Source organism: Rhipicephalus sanguineus, chromosome 3 (assembly GCF_013339695.2).
Source record: "Rhipicephalus sanguineus isolate Rsan-2018 chromosome 3, BIME_Rsan_1.4, whole genome shotgun sequence".
In the NCBI taxonomy this organism is placed as follows: Eukaryota; Metazoa; Arthropoda; class Arachnida; order Ixodida; family Ixodidae; genus Rhipicephalus; species Rhipicephalus sanguineus.
In genome coordinates this window covers 197,158,921-197,174,760 of record NC_051178.1, presented here as the reverse complement: position 1 = coordinate 197,174,760, position 15,840 = coordinate 197,158,921, and the positions used below count along the sequence as shown (strand labels likewise).

The 15,840-nt window shown below is 44.6% G+C and overlaps 1 protein-coding gene across 4 annotated transcripts in view; it reads right to left on the bottom strand.

Moving 5' to 3' along the window:
• Nucleotides 1-15,840, bottom strand: part of LOC119386236 (ras-specific guanine nucleotide-releasing factor 2) — a 403,649-nt gene that overhangs the window by 79,593 nt on the left and 308,216 nt on the right. For all 4 annotated transcript variants that reach the window (XM_049413775.1, XM_049413776.1, XM_037653567.2 and 1 more), the window contains 3 exons: nucleotides 10,535-10,682; nucleotides 5,509-5,592; nucleotides 383-486 (listed from right to left, as the gene is read on the bottom strand). In XM_049413775.1, the coding sequence (XP_049269732.1) occupies nucleotides 383-486; nucleotides 5,509-5,592; nucleotides 10,535-10,682 (336 nt within the window). The remainder of the gene's footprint in view (nucleotides 1-382; nucleotides 487-5,508; nucleotides 5,593-10,534; nucleotides 10,683-15,840) is intronic.

Here is a 15,840-nt window from a genome sequence, read left to right as displayed (position 1 = left end):
ACTTTTCTCAATTCACTCGTCCCAACTCTATACGAACTTCTCATAGTAGACTTAACGCTGCTACACTTGGGGACGCCTTCTGTGTAACTGTGACGTCACTATTGTTGTGGCGTCCTATGGCTTACGGCTTCCGGTTGCCATACTCTATAAAGCTGGTTAAGTGCACTTTCAGCAAGTTTTGTAGGTAAAAACGTTTTCATAAAAAAAAAAAGAAACAAGAAACAAAGTGAAGGCAAGTATTTTACTCTCTTTAAACGCGTACTAATATGTCCTATTTTTACTATATCTCTCTCTCGCGTAGTGTCTTCCTTATCTCCACCATTAATGCGCTGTCCAATGAAAAAAAAAAAAAACCAAGATGGCATCGTTTCATAGCACTCACCTGTTCCGTTTACGCATGTTCTCGGCGTGTGGTGAACTGATGTACTCAGCGACTATTTGCTTCCAGCGACGGCGGCATAGCCAGCCCCGGAAAAAGCTCTGCACCTGCACAAATAAACGCGAGGAAAGGTTTCGCACAAACTTTTCGCGCTTTTACGTTTATTTCTTCAAAGGCGCTGTCGGCACACACTTCTGTTGAAAAATATGCGCAGGTTCCGTGAACTCTTTTCCAAATATTAAACAAGATCACATCGGTTTGTGTGGAAGCTCTTCAGATCACACGCACGCGTAAATATTGGCCTCGGAGTTTGTCGCACAGATTGATCATTTTCGGTTGGAACTGAACTTCCTCGTGTGAGTATATAACATAGCTCTAGCCAAAACTCCCTACATAGGTGTATAGATAAACGAATTTTCCTCTCGGGTTTCCGTCTTTCGATGTTTATTGCATTTAATTGCATACAACCACCAAGCCGCATTTGTTGAGGATGTGGTTACGATTATCATCTTGTAGGACGCCCGTATTGTTACGTGAAGTAGGGAAGCAATACTTCACGCTTAAGCCGATCTTTGTTGGCACTGTTGACTTCTGTGGCTTCGCCTGTCACACCGCCAGCGTTGAGAGAGCAGCGAGAGGCTGTAGGCAACGCGAGATTCATTGTTGAGGGCTTTGTGGTAGGTCAGGTTAACCGTGGAGTTTGACTAGACTCGGCGCTGCGTTACTTTCAACTATTCCTCAAAAGTTTACGTCGTTTATTCCATGTATTGTGCTTTGGCGGTGAATTTCGCTAAACGCATTGAAAGGTCAGGTAGTCGCTCTAAGAGTTAGATGCTTTCTATGTCTGCTATGTATAATCGCAACAATAAACATGTGCGGCCGGGTTGTCTATGGTGTTTGTTGGAAATGCGCCAAAAAGGAGTTCGAATACTTTGATGCGTGGTTCTCACGGTGCGGTAAACATCGTCCTGCGAAAGTTGAACGGAATACTGCTTAACTCAGCCTGACTGGTAAGCGATGATTTCAATGCTCTCTTCTCCTGAGTGCCTAATTTGAATCTCGCAACTTTTATCAGGAGTTGTTGGAAGGTCACTCTCCGTAGTCTTTCGGGGTTGAAGGAAGTTTGTTGTCGGAAGCTTCGTGCTGGCGTGGCTTTGACTGCTATCTGCTAGTCCCGGTGTCGACAACCGAAAATCCAGTAGGGTTTTCTGAGTTTACGGATCCTGTACCTATGGGAGACGCTCTTCAGCTGTTGTAGCTGCTTCCTGAAATCTAGAGATAACCAAACGCAAAATTATCGTAAAGGTGAAACTGTGGTCGAATGTTCCAAAACATTATACTAGTTGGTTAACGAACACAATGTTTGTAATGTTACTGCTACATATTTCGCATCGCGTAAAGCTATTCATCAGTTTTGTTTTGATATATTTCATTTATTAAATATGTCTATAACAAAATGACCACGATACATAGAGAAAATAACGCAAAAAAGAAAGAAAATGAGAAGAACTTCCTTAACCCCTAAATTTTGCTCAAAGGCAGAACGTAATGGCTTCGCCGCTGGACAAACGAGTTGCATATCATTAAGTTTTCAGCGGGTGTGGCTCTTCGGCTGAGTGAAAAACGAAATTTTTTAAAGCGTACACGCGTGACGGAAAATGCTACTATTATGGATCTGAAGGTTACCTCTGTGTTAACTCAACTGAACCTACTGAGCTTAATCATTTCGTCTGATTATCTTCCAGTCCCAACCTCGTTTTTTTTTTTGCTTTAGCACCCTGTCTCTTACTATAATAAATTGGTTTACCGGCTCGGAAATAATTTCTCTTACTATTACCTATAAGATCGTTCATTCGCGTTCGATGTTAGAGTTACAGTGCTGTGCTTCTCGTAGTCTTAACTTTACTTCCTTGAATTTTTTAATGCGTTAATGACCGAGCCGCCCATTAGGTCGCTTTAACTTTTCGCTCTTTCACAGCTGCTACGACGCGCGCAGGTTTAGCAGCCAACAGCGTCGGCGTGCTCCTAAACAATCACCTACTACTTCAATTTTCAACTGCTGTTCATTAAGTTTTAGGAGTAACTTCTTGAAGGTTATATACTGGCTAGAAACCGTCGTGAGCAGTGATGCTGAAAAGGTAGCCGACCGGAATGCAGACGATCCCTAAGAGACGGCCTTGAGCGAGTTACACCTGACACCTGTCCAGTGCTAAGTCCCGGTGCGAGATACCTGCGGGAAGGAGTTTCCAACGCCTTCGTGTACGTTCTTTCCTCGCGTCGCGCTCGGCATCGCGAGTCCGCTCAACACACACTGGCAGTCCGTGCTCGCTAACGAAATTACCGAGCGTGCTACGGGCTGAGTGGATTAGACGGAATCAAATTTTGAGCTCAGCGGGCGGACCCTGCCCGGTCACCGTCTGCAACGTAAACCGGTAAGCGCGCGAACCGAGAGCGCCGATCGGGTGATATCGCACGGCCTTAGGCGAGAGCGAGATGACGTGATACGGTCGAGCTAGGAGAAGGTTGGTGCGCCTGGGGAAAGAAGACGCCTGGAAAGTAATGAGATTAGGCTCTGAACGTACTACAACTTCGTTGTTGTTGTTGTTCTTGTCGACATTTTAATGAGCATCCAGATGTCAATTAACTTGGGGGCTTCTTCAGGGGCAGGTGTTTATGCTGTAGTTGAAGCCGCCCTGTTGACGCAATTTCGTTCTCGATCGCTTCCGCCTGAATGGTAGAGCCACTGCGCACCTCTACACCAAGGACGCAACGACGCGATTGACGGAAACATGGATCAAGTAGTCTCATTTCACCGATAACAACGTGCGATATGAAAAAGTCAGTGTGTACTCCATGGACTCTGCCCTTAGACTCTTTCCATTCTTTATACGCCAGATATTCTATATGTACGTAGTGCTTCTGATTATTTCATTCTTTTCCTATTCTATTATTCGTTCTAGTTTTTTCTTGTTTTTGTGTGTTTCTTCAATGCTAATATCATGTTGATGAATGGCCCATGTTTTTTCACATCCAAATAAAAAAGTCAGCATTTTCAAGAACGTTACGCTTCACTGAGATATACGTGAAAGACATGAAAAAAAAAAAAAAAAGAAAACCGCATTCGACTCCAATTCGGTGTAGGTAAACTCGCGGTGAGAGCAAAAGCCGGACTGTAGCTGTTTGTTTCCGGGAATTTCTACAGAAAGACAGGGGAAGGATTGTGACCCCAGTTAGACACGCTGCGCCCTACACACAAAGCGGAACACGCTGTACGTTTAAATGAATGTTAACATAACGTGGCAGACGATGCCCGAGGAGCTTGGATACTAATCACAAAGCCCAGGTGCTAGTGTCTGTATTTGGTTTCACGTGAACCATCTGGAGACAAATGATGTAGAAATGAAGCAAACACTTTCAGTGTAGAACGAAACGGGCTATATTAGCCACGAAGGTGCGCTTTAGTTCAGTTTCTTTCAGTACATCTTTCAGGCCGTCATCACGCCCACTTGAGGTAGAGGAAGTTTCTCTGACTCGAGCTTACCATGTTACTGAATGCGGGCGTAGGAACATGAATACAAGTATGAACAAAGAAAACGATGCAAATATCTATTAGCTATCGAACGAAAACCGACAAAAATCTTATCGACTCATGCTTATGTAGAATTGCGTACACTCACGAACCATAACTGTTTACGAATGATAAATGTTGGTTGCGCAAGATAATCGAGCGCTGAGTGCCGCATAGGCTATCGCTATCGTTAATACGCTAAGACTCGGGGATACCGCGTCGCTTTTACGTTCAAACAAAGCTATAGTTTAGGCAAATATTGGAGTACATTTGCAATAACTATAACAGTGAAACGAAAGATTAGACGGCCTTCCATCGTTAAAACAACGTTTATGCTCGGTTAATGTTTGATTGATAAACGTTCCTTGAGCAATGGAAGACCGCTTAACCTTTCGTTGCACTGTCCTGATACCAAGCGCACTTCGAATTTTTTTATATAGAGTAGTTTCGTTAAAACAATATTGACGAACTTCTCGGTAACGTCGAGGCTGATGAATATCGCAAATAATGGCAGCACATTCCCGATTATCTCGCGCAAAAACCAACCTTTATTCTGAAAGAACTGTTTTGTTTTGCGAGTCTCCGCACGTGTTCATAATTGACCCGGTCGGCGCTGTTTTCTTATAAGCGCATGCGGATGAGTTTCGTGGTTTTCTTTTTTTTTTGCCAATATGCAAACTTTAAGGTCATAAAAGCTACGTGGGGCTTTTTTTCGTTATCTTTTGTGCCCATGCCCTTTCGGTAAGATAAATGCCTACCATGGGGCTGCCATACTCAAGGAAAAATTTTCAGATTAAAGTAACTTTCCGCTAACTTTTGGAATGAGGGTCGAAAAAGGAAGGTTTACACGGCTGTGTTCCTAACAGTCTGTGTTGTGCATTCCTTCCCAAGAAGATTACCATCTCGCTAGCCAAGTCATTCTTCTGTAACAATTCACTTCGCCAGATTTGCTTTAACCATGGTTTAGGCCCTACGAACATATATATTTTTTTAATACTTACGCGGAGCGTAAATTATAGAGTAATTTTCATTATTGTTAAAAAGTAGGGGATGAAAAAAAACGTCAAGAAACATTCGGTGCTATATAAGTATTTGGGCAAGCGAGGGAAATTTCAGCAGTTATAGAAAAAGTTCAGGCGCTCGTTAGGGAAATGCTTACTTTTCGCATTGGCGTACCTTCTCGTTAATCTTACAGTAGTGCAGAGTGCACCTTATTTATTTGTTTTATTTATTTATAGGTACTGCGATCTGGTACCATATCATACATAGAAACATACGAACATGTAAGCACATACTGATTCATAGCAATTGGAGGCCTTCTTTAAACATTAGCAACGAATTTTATATAAATTGCTAGAGAACACATACAAATATATAAGCACACACAAATTCATGACAATTTCAGGCATTTTTCAATAAGGAATTCGGGGTAACGATTTCAGTATTAAGATTATTCTGGACTATTATTGTCCCAGGAAGAAAAAAATATTTAAAGCAGTTATTCCGTGTTTTCAAGAGACCTCGAACAACCCTGCAAAAGAACGTGCTGGGATCAACTCACTTTTTTAATCTTCTTTATCTCTTCGCTGTCTTCGTCTTCGCTTCGATGTGGCGTGAGCCTCCACTCTTTCTTCAGCGCGCACAGCTGCCCGGCATGTGCGGAGAAAAATACGAACGGAAGGTCAGTGCATCATGACGTCACGGGTCACGTGGGATTAGGCTAGCTTTCTCCCATGCAATCGAGTGCACAGTCACGGGTCTCTTGTAATGCGTTCAAAAACGCTCGTCTGGATTATTCGAGTCATACACTGTTTGATTTACCTCTAATGACAGAGGTACCGAACCAAAATGATCAGGCACAGAACACGACGAACACTGGACACATCAGCAACAACAAAAGATTAAGTAATAATCTGTGATCTGCATCGCACTTCTGAAAGTGCCCCTAGTTTCTTCTCTGCAGTCATTTACGTTCATTACGATTCGTTCTTTTTTGCATCGTTCCTTCCCAACTGCAGCCTGTAAAGCGTGCTTCGTTTCGCGCACATCTCCATGCAACAAAGCCTGCTTTAGAAAGAAGACCTGGACATTTATTGTGCAGAGAATAAGGAATGTTTCGAGCTGATTTTAGGCAATCGAGAAACAATCACGATAATTACTACGCACGAGTTTCTAAGATAAAAAGTACCATACACCACAATAACTTTACTGGCACACCAGTTGTGCGTAGCGAGCGGTTGGATAATTAGAATGACAAACGATTGTCTTTACGAAAAGTACAAAAAAAAAAAAGAGAACAGTAGGTGAACGAGACAAATATATCAAAGCCGAGTCGTTATCGGGTCACGAGTTATGGCGTTTAATTCTCAAGAGTTGGAAGAAATTATTTCCCGAACGAAGAATGTACGTAAGAAAGAAAGCGCGCTCCTTTTTCGCTAATGTCCATAGGAGGTCATTAGCTGATCGGGGCTCGCATTCTTCTCTCTGACCGTTATAAATTAAACGATCTCAAACTTACACCGCGGCACGCGCGCTCCTTTTTTTTATTATTTTACTCATTGTCCCTCTATTTACTCAGTTAGAAAAAAAGTTCCGTTGTTCGCACTTCGTTGCTTTTTGATCGAAGTCCCGAAGGTTAAGTAATTGTGCGCAATGAAGAGCAAGCAAATTAAGAACGCTTCGAAGCTTTCTTGTAAAGAGAGCGTGTAATGTTGAAAGACAATGTTATCCGCCCATCCGCTTATCGATTTTGTTGTCTGGAGAAACATCTTGCGCCGCATGTGTGCGCGCGTGTCTTCCGGCGGAGTGCAATTAACGCAAGCCTCTCTTCTCGTTTTCTTTTTCTTTTTCTCTTAAATTATACGTTAATTATTGTACCGTTAACACACGCCCAAGACGTATAAATTAGCGGTTCCGGGGAGGTGCGCTTACGTTAAAAAGAAAAGTTATCAATTTCAGCATAGCTTTCTCATTTTCAGCGAAATATATTCCCTCCGGGATTTAGATTGTTTCTCTAGCGGCCCGTGGGTTGTAATCAAGATTATAAGTAGAATCGCGAAGTAGCCTGCTTTATTTGCTGACATTACTAAAGAAGAAGTACCATTTTTGTTTTTAGTCAGAAGTGACGTCTATAGGTAATTAAATTCATGTTCATGTTGTTCTAGTTCATCTGAATACTACACGTGTCAAACTGGCGGTAAAGAAACAATGCAGACTTAGTGATGGGCGATTATAAGAAAAACTCGCTGGGTCCCTTATGTATTTGCCTAAGACGACCCGAAGGCGAAAGCCGTCTTCTTTTTTTTCTTCGCAGTCGAAGTATTGACCCTCCCCTGCCCCCCCCCCCCCCCTCCGAAAGCTTTCTGCACCTAACGTCGTATCGCAGTGGTACCTCAAGAACCTCAGTCACCAAAAAGAAGTAACTTCTTCTGTTAAGGAGAATACACAAGAAAGCACAGTAAAAAGAAAGTTGTCTGTGGTGGCAGCAGCGCAAGTACACGTGGAATAAATTTTTGCTTAAGATATCATGCTTCCCATGGCTTAGTCACTTATACGCATCGTGGCTCTAAAGTTCGCGCGCATCCGCTGTGTCACTGCGACTGCGGGCGTTGTTTTCTTTTGTTTGCGGTGCACAAATTGTACAGAAAGATGTGCCTCTTAGCTCGCGATTCCTACGTGCCTTTATTTTTCTCCAAACTAAGGGCGCGCGCCCTCGACAGTTTAAAATTAACTCAGAACTTTTTCGACTATGTAGGTGAAGAACAGAGACGCAGACACACAACAGCAGTCGCTGTACCAGAGTCGAGAATGTCCTTGTACGCTTATCGTGCAGTCCTGGATATCCGGTGAGTTGTGTTGACTCGTTCGCGTGAGCGTGACGCTTCGAAATAACAGTAACCTCGAAATAAAGAAAAAAACGCGAGAAAAATGAAAAAGAAAGTCTTTATTCTTTAGCGGCAATGTGGATCTGTTCTCCTTTTCAAAAATATTTTTGTTATACGCTTCCTAATGTATGCAGGGAAAGGAAAGGGACCAAGGGGAAAAAAAAAGATCACCATCACGGTTCACCAAAACGAGGGTGTGGCACTTTTCCACTTCTATTTCTCCTTACACCTTCCGTCTGCGACTTGTTTATCTTGGCCCGGGGGGGGGGGAGTCGATCAATGAATGCGCGCGAATTTCCCGCTATACGCTACGCGTTCCCCTGCTTTCCTGAGGCGAAAAGCGGGTCATCAATAAACCACGGCTTTTTCTCCGGCACTGCGGGAAGCGCGGTTCTCTTCGTGAAAGTGTCGGTTACCCGGCGCGCCTTTGTGCATACTTAACTAGGAGTGTGAATAATCTGCGAGCTCTCAGCGGGGCCCCGCTAGTACAGGTTGGCGGTAGCACAACGATAGCTCCCAGCAATTGCAGTTCGCGTTTGCCTTACTGCGAGTTAGGTCTCGTAAGGAAGGAACGTATGCGCGTTTTCTGTTGTTCCCGCACGTTGAGACATTCTCGGCGAAGGTAATCACAATGCACGATTTCTTGTGCAGTGCCGCTCGCCCTTTAGGAGCGAAAGCGTAGTCGTCCTGTCGCTTCGGTAGAGGTGGCGCAAAACAGCACTACAAATACGAGTAGACGAAAGAATAGATACTTGCTGCCGTGTATTGTTATTTGTCGTGTATCGTAGTGACATTTCTAGCGAGATAAACTTTTAGCAGATAGGCCAACAACACGCCGTGTACGCTCATGCTGTCATGCTCGATAAAAGAGCTTCGCATCGAAGATTCTCGAGGGATGTTACTGTACTGTTGTACTGGTCGTTGAGCGAAACGTATTCTTGAATGTGTGCCTCGCTAAAGAAAAACTCATTTGCAAAAATTTTTCGCGCAGGTAAACTTTCACCACTCAGATGTGTTTGTCTTCATCTGTGCAACTACACTTTCACTGTCACCAGCATTGCAAGTTAAAGTGTCAGTGAGAGGTATAAATCCATGCAGTATTATGCAACGAAAGCTATTTTTAGTCCCCTAATTACATATCCCATTTACATATCCTGTTACATAATCGCACCGTCCTTGCGCTTTTATCGTACTCATCACGACAAGACAGTTAGGCAACCATTAAGTCACCTCAACGTGCATCACTATTCATTATTTCCTCATGCTCTTTCATTGTGGAACAAGTTACTGGAACTAGTGGTTAATGCTGACACAACACAATCGTTCGCCCATCTTGTCAATAACCTTTCTCTTGATTTCTAAAATGCTGCTATATATTAATTATGTTCTTCATGAATGCTGAGAATTTGCATTTTTTGCACATTGCATTGTATTTCCTTATACATATATATATATATATATACATATATATATATATATATTCGTGTTCGTGAACCTACCGACGAACCAGGAGCGATGCTTAATTGCGTCGCATGAAAGCTGCATGTGAAATTTGACTGCACTATTTCATAGCTGCTGGATGTTCACTGTTGCAGTGTCGTTCCATTCGGAAGCTGGTCTTGGTGTCGTGTTATGAAATGGGAGACTGCTGCAGTCATGTCTCCTTGGCGGTAAGTAAATACGCAAACGCGCAACACGAGCATGACGAGGCGCTCACGCTGTGCTTTTCTTTTTTAGTATTTCGTTTCTTATAATAACAGAGAGCTGAGCTAGTGGGTACGTATTTATGTTAAAAGACTGGGCGTGCAAATGTGGACACAGTTAAGACACCACAAACGCCGGCGTGTTTCTGGTCTCTTGACTTCTTTCTTGTGTCCGTGTTTGCGCGCCCTGTCTTTGAACACGAATTTCGTTTCTGTCGCGCTGTGAGTTACCACGAGGTTATGGCGAAGGTCGCTGGATCGAATCCCGGCCGCGGTGACCGCTTTTTCGATGGAGGCGAAAATGCTTGAGGCTCGTGTACTTAGATTTAGGTGCACATTAAAGAACCCCAGGTGGTCGAAATTTCCGGAGCCCTTCACTACGGCGTCCCTCGTAATCATATCGTGGCTTTGTGACGTTTATACAGCAACAGTTATTATTATTATTATTATTAATATTATTATTATTATTATTATTATTATTATTATTATTATTATTATTATTATTATTATTATTATTATTATTATTATTATTATTATTATTATTATTATTATTATTATTATTAAATTATGGCATAGATATCTCACCGGTAGCAGTAGCACTGTACGATTGTGAAAGGCGTGCATCCGTAAGGACGAGGGAAAGATGTGTCACATAATTGCGCAGTTTTAACTTTTAACACTAGTATTTTTTTTTCACTTTAATTTTCCTTTGTTACTTAATTAATACGCTTGAAATGAAAATGTAAATAACGACCGCACTGATTTCCTTGCCTTCGTTGTCTATTGGCCTCGCATGCGCGTCAATAGAACGTTTGAACAGATACACCAGATCATGCACGTGCATTCACCGGGTATGTTAATATTTCAGTTTTTGCTGCCTCTTTTGTATACTTATAGTCGGTTACATCCTAAAGAGTTATAGTTTCGAGGTTGTCTCGAGTGCTGTATCTCCCATTGAGGCGCCGGCATTAGTAACGAGCACAACCCGTGCTCTGCTCACCTCGGCGCGCAGCTTCTTGATCTCGACGGTGAGCTCTTCGCACTGCTGGGTGTACTGCCACTTGGCTGTCTTCTCGCTCTCCACAATCTGCACCAGGTGGAGGTGCTTCTGCTCCAGCTCTTCCTTCTGCAGCAGCATCTTGCTGAAACTGCAAATGACACGATACAGATGTCACAAACTACCTTTGTTATTAAGAACAAATGCATCTCGAACCTGGTGGAGCCGAGAAAGTTTCAGTAAAACTTCTTTTGGGCCTAGTTGGTCCATAATCCTAGAAGTACATTTACAGCGCAAACGCAAAGACGCACCACAAAGAAAGAAACGACACACACAAGCGCTGTCGTGTATTAAAGACGATATTCTTGGGGAACTTAAACGCAGAAATTTTGGTCTGTCTTTCTGTTTTGTCGGCACGTCACTCGATTCAGCCACCCGGCCAAAGTTGAACCACTTGCCGAAGGGCCAGCCATCTTGAACGGCTGACTAGGTTCATACACTGTTGATCAAAAAGCAAAACATTACGCATATCTGAGGCGCAACAACACTAGGTAAGTATTAGGTGGTGTGTTCCTTTAATAGAAAATACATAAATACGTAATTCTAGAGACCCTAGTTTCTTAAGCTGCGCTGAAAATGCGACTGCGCTGAAACTTGCCTTTCTCCATGCCCTCTGCACGAGCTCGTTGTTGTGTTTCGGTTTCGGTTCAATATTGCACTGTACGAATGCCATGGGGCGCCGCTCTGGCATTCCTGTTTTACCCAGCCGACGTGTAAATAAAAGTGTGTGTGGAGAGTACTCGTTTGAGTGCGGACGTTTCTCCTGCTTCGGCGCTTCGCGCCAAACCGCGTGTTCGGGCTGGCTGGCGTCCCCGCCGGTCGCGTTGGTCACCGCCGGTCTTCGCCTGCTGCTGCGCCGGGACTACCAGCCCGCAACACAGCACTCATGTTTCCCGACGTATTGCCAGATGGCGTCCATATCTCACGCAGCGCCTCTTCTATAGTCTTTAGACGAGATTTGCAGCGAAGCACGCAGATACGCGGCCAATTTTTTCTTTGTGGTGCGTCTTTGCGTTTGCGCTGTAAATGTACTTCTAGCAACCGAGAAAGTTTCAGTAAATAAATACGCGACAATGGGCAACAAGGAATGCTTGTTTGAAAAGGGGCACTTATTAATCAACTAATAAATGGCGTCATCGGCGGCAGACTGCTAACCGATGTGCTCACGCAACTCCTTTTTTTTTGTGAGCACGTCAGCAGAATTGCGTAAGTGATCTTGTATCAGAAGATACGGTGTTTTAGATCGGGTATATGATTTGGAAAACTTTCGAGCTTCTCCGGTCAGGCAGAAATAGAAATATGAAAGAAAAAAAAAGGCTACGTGGTCAATAAAAGAGAGAGATAGAAAGAGCAGAGGAAGGCAGGGAGGTTAACCAGATGTTTGTATCCGGTATGCTACCCTGCACTGGGGTTGGGGAATAGGGGGTTTGAAAGCGAGAGAGAGAAAATAAATAATAAGGAAAAAAACAATCACAACCACACACGCAAGAGAGCGTTCCGCTCAGAGGCACTCTGACAGGCCAGTGGATCGCAGGAAGGCTAGTAGTGCTTGTAGAGCCTTCTTCTGCGACGTTATGTCCGGACGATGGCGTAGTAGTCTTTCTTCTGATAGGGGCTGGTCGTCCAACTTGTTGAAAGCATGGCAAAGAGATTGTATCTGTGCGCTATACACCGGACAGTCACACAGAACATGTCGAATTGTTTCTTCGTCGCCGCAGTGTTCACCGGCGGTGGTGTCGGCCATCCCTATGCGGAATGCATATGCATGGGTAAACGCGACGCCCAGCCATAATATACACAGAACGGTGGCGTCACCTCGGCGAAGTCTTGATGGCAGTCGAAGGCTTAACGTGGGATCAAAGGAGTGTAGTCGTGCATGTATGAAATGTGGCTCATTCCAATTTGACATGGTGCATTGGCGAGCGAGCATGCGGAGCTTCCGAGCAGCGTCTGTCCTAGAAAGAGGTATCGACAGGTCGCGGTCCTCTGTATAGGCTGAACGGGCAGCTTGATCGGCCCGTTCATTGCCGATAATCACACAGTGACTTGGTAGCCATTGAAATGCAATGCGGTGTCCTTTCTCGGTTAGGTAGTGGAACATCTCGGCAGTCTCAAATACCAACTGTTCGTGCGGACCGCGGCGTAAAGTCGACAGTAGAGACTGCAGTGTCGCCTTGGATTCGCAGAAAATCGTCCACCTTTTTCTCATTTGGTCGTTAATGAAAAGCGGCGCGGCGCGAAGCGCTGTGAGCTCTGCTGCCGTCGATGTTGTTGGTTGAGTCGTCCTGAACTTGATAGTTGTGGCGATCGTTGGAATCACGACCGCCGCTGTTGAACTGCTCGGTAGGACGGAGCCGTCGGTGTAGACGTGAGTCGAGTTGTGATACTTCTCGTACAATAGAAGTAAAGCGAGCTGTTTAAGAGCTGGCGCTGACAGGTCTTGTTTTTTCTGCACGCCTGGTATTGTCAGGTTGATGATTGGTTGTTTCAGGCACCATGGAGGAAGCGAAGGTCTCGCCGCCGGTGTGAAGCCAGTTGGTAGATATTCGCCCTGTGTGGTTACTGTTCGGCAAAAGGAGGTGCGTGGTCTGTCCGCTGGTAGAGAGTCTAGGTGGTGGTGTGGAGTCCGGGCGAGATGCCTTATGTGGGTCCTCAGCGCTTCAACCTCAATATGAGTCTTTATGAGGTGGTCCTTGGCGATGGCTATGGTCGCCGCTGTTGAAGCACTTTGAGGCAGGCCTAAACATATCCGGAGGGTCTGAGCCTGAACACTTTGTAGCATGCGTCGACTTGTCTTGTTTGCGTTAGTTAATGCAGGCAAACGGTATCGCATTTACGCGCAAACCCATGACTAACTGCAGTGTATCAATCAATGGTCAAAGTATACCGTATTGTCGATCACACAAGTTCCTGGGCGTCATAATAGACAGAGAAATATCATAGAGTCCTCACGTCTCGTACCTGAAAAAAGCGGTTTACAGGCATTTCTCACCTCTTCAAGTTTTTCGCTGGAAAGACTTGGGGAATGTCGCTGAGTGCTATGTGGTCAATAAGATAATAAAGTGTGGTTTAGGATGTTGCAATGAACCGGACGCACGCACACACGCACGCGCGCTATAACTCTTCACTGCTTGTCGCGACTACCAGTACAAGGCAGTCTCGACAAGCAGTGAAACGCTCTGGGTGAAAAGTATGTACTCGCTTTGCTCGTGTCATTAGTCATCGGCACCGAGGCATCGGAACTTGAGTCGCTTTTTTTTAGATCAATAATTTGTAATAATATTATAAAACAGATCGGACGGGGAAGGCGGTAGCTGCCCTTCAATACAGCTAACTGACAACGGGGCTAAATGGTCATGATTGATTACGAGCGTAATACAAGACGTGCAGTCGTCTTGCGCTACCGAACTCGTAATGAATCAGCTATCACCCACGGTTGTCAGCGGGATTATCTCGAAAGTAAAAAAATAAATAAATTACAAACGCCCCCGCACGTCGCGGCCGAATTGAACGTCATTTTTCTCGAGAAATCGATTGCCGCGCGATCTCACTGACTGGCGCTGAAGAGCGTCTGGCCAAACCCCGCTTCGTCTATAAACGAGGCTCCGATATCTTGCGCGGCTGTACGTCGGGGTCCCGTTCGGGAGGTCGACTCATTTGTCCGAGACGTCAGCGTCGAAGACTCTTGACAACCAGTCTTCGGCGCTGCGTCTGAACACGAAAGGACCACCTCCTCGCTCCCTCCGTGCCTCCTCTGTCCCGTCGCTCCTCCTCCCCCCCCCCCCCTTGTCGCCACGCTCACATGTCGACTTCGCCGGAGAGCACATCGAGAGACATCGACAAATGAGACGGACATGTCGCCCACAACGTTCTCCCGCAGTAATTGTATGCAGCGCGGCAGAACCACGAGAGGACGATTCTTCAGTGCGGGTGAGACGCTGCGGAGTTGAGTTTCAGCTGTATATAAAATTTAAAAAATAGTATTTATTTATTTATTTATTTACTTATTTATTTGTTTATATAAATACTCTCAATGCCATTTGCGGCGTTAAAGAGAGGAGTGATGTTACAAATTCAAAATGGCAGTCTTGAATGATGCATGACCAGGGTTGCTGGCGATAAAGCCAGGGAGGTGATCGCATTAATATGATGTCTTCGGCACGTAGGAGTGGAAATAAATGTTGGTCTGGAAGAAGAACACTTCAACTTTGAAGCTGTGGTCCACATGAGATGAACTATACGTATGCTCTTTCGGCGCAATGTTGCATTCATTTCGGTTTCAACAATGGCGGTGGATAGCGATGAAGCCGAGAGTCGATCTCCTATTCGAGTGCTTTGTTCATCGGAATTCTTTCAATACTTGGAACACCTGACAGGATATATGAATGTTAACGGCAACCGCAATTACCCGCTTCGTTTAGAAACACCGACTTTATTTTCAATAACAGAAGAGCACCAGGGGCGCGTTAATAACTAAATGTTGCTTTTTTCCGCTAACAATAGTGTACGTGCGCATACGCGGTTAGCTCGATGAATGCGGTCCCTCCCTTCACGTAAGCTCAACACATTTATTTAGACGGATTTGACGGAACGCATTTCTGAGAGAGCCTTTATTCCTCACATCTTCGATGCCGTCATCTCTCATCGTTTCGTCGAGAAGGCGGCGTGCGCCTCTTTTTTTTTTTTTTTTCTACGGAAGTTTTCCCCATCCGAGTCTTAGAAACTTCGTGGGGCTTCTTGAAATCACACTCACGGTACAGCCATGTGTCCGAGCGAGTGACAAGACGAGGAAGAAGTAGAATAAAAAAAGGCGCGAAGTCTGCCATGGGCGTCGCGAGCTTTAATGCTGGCCCAATCGAGTGTCGTCATCGTGTGGCATAGAGTGTGTTGGAATGACAAAACGCTGGCCTCCTCCTTCGTCGCCTGTCACAGGGCCTAATTAAAAAGTCAGCACGATCGAAGTTGCCGGTCCTCATTCCGCTCTCCTTACACGCGCTGTTTGGTTGAACGACACGGCGAGGAGAAATTGCTTAAAGCACACCCCCTTCTTTTTCGAGTATACAAATTTTCGTCGCCCAGTTTCTCGTCACCTCTAGCTAGCTCGCCTTTCTTTCTTTCTTTCTTTCTTTCTTTCTTTCTTTCTTTCTTTCTTTCTTTCTTTCTTTCTTTCTTTCTTTCTTTCTTTCTTTCTTTCTTTCTTTCTTTCTTTCTTTCTTTCTTTCTTTCTTTCTTTCTTTCTTTCTTTCTTT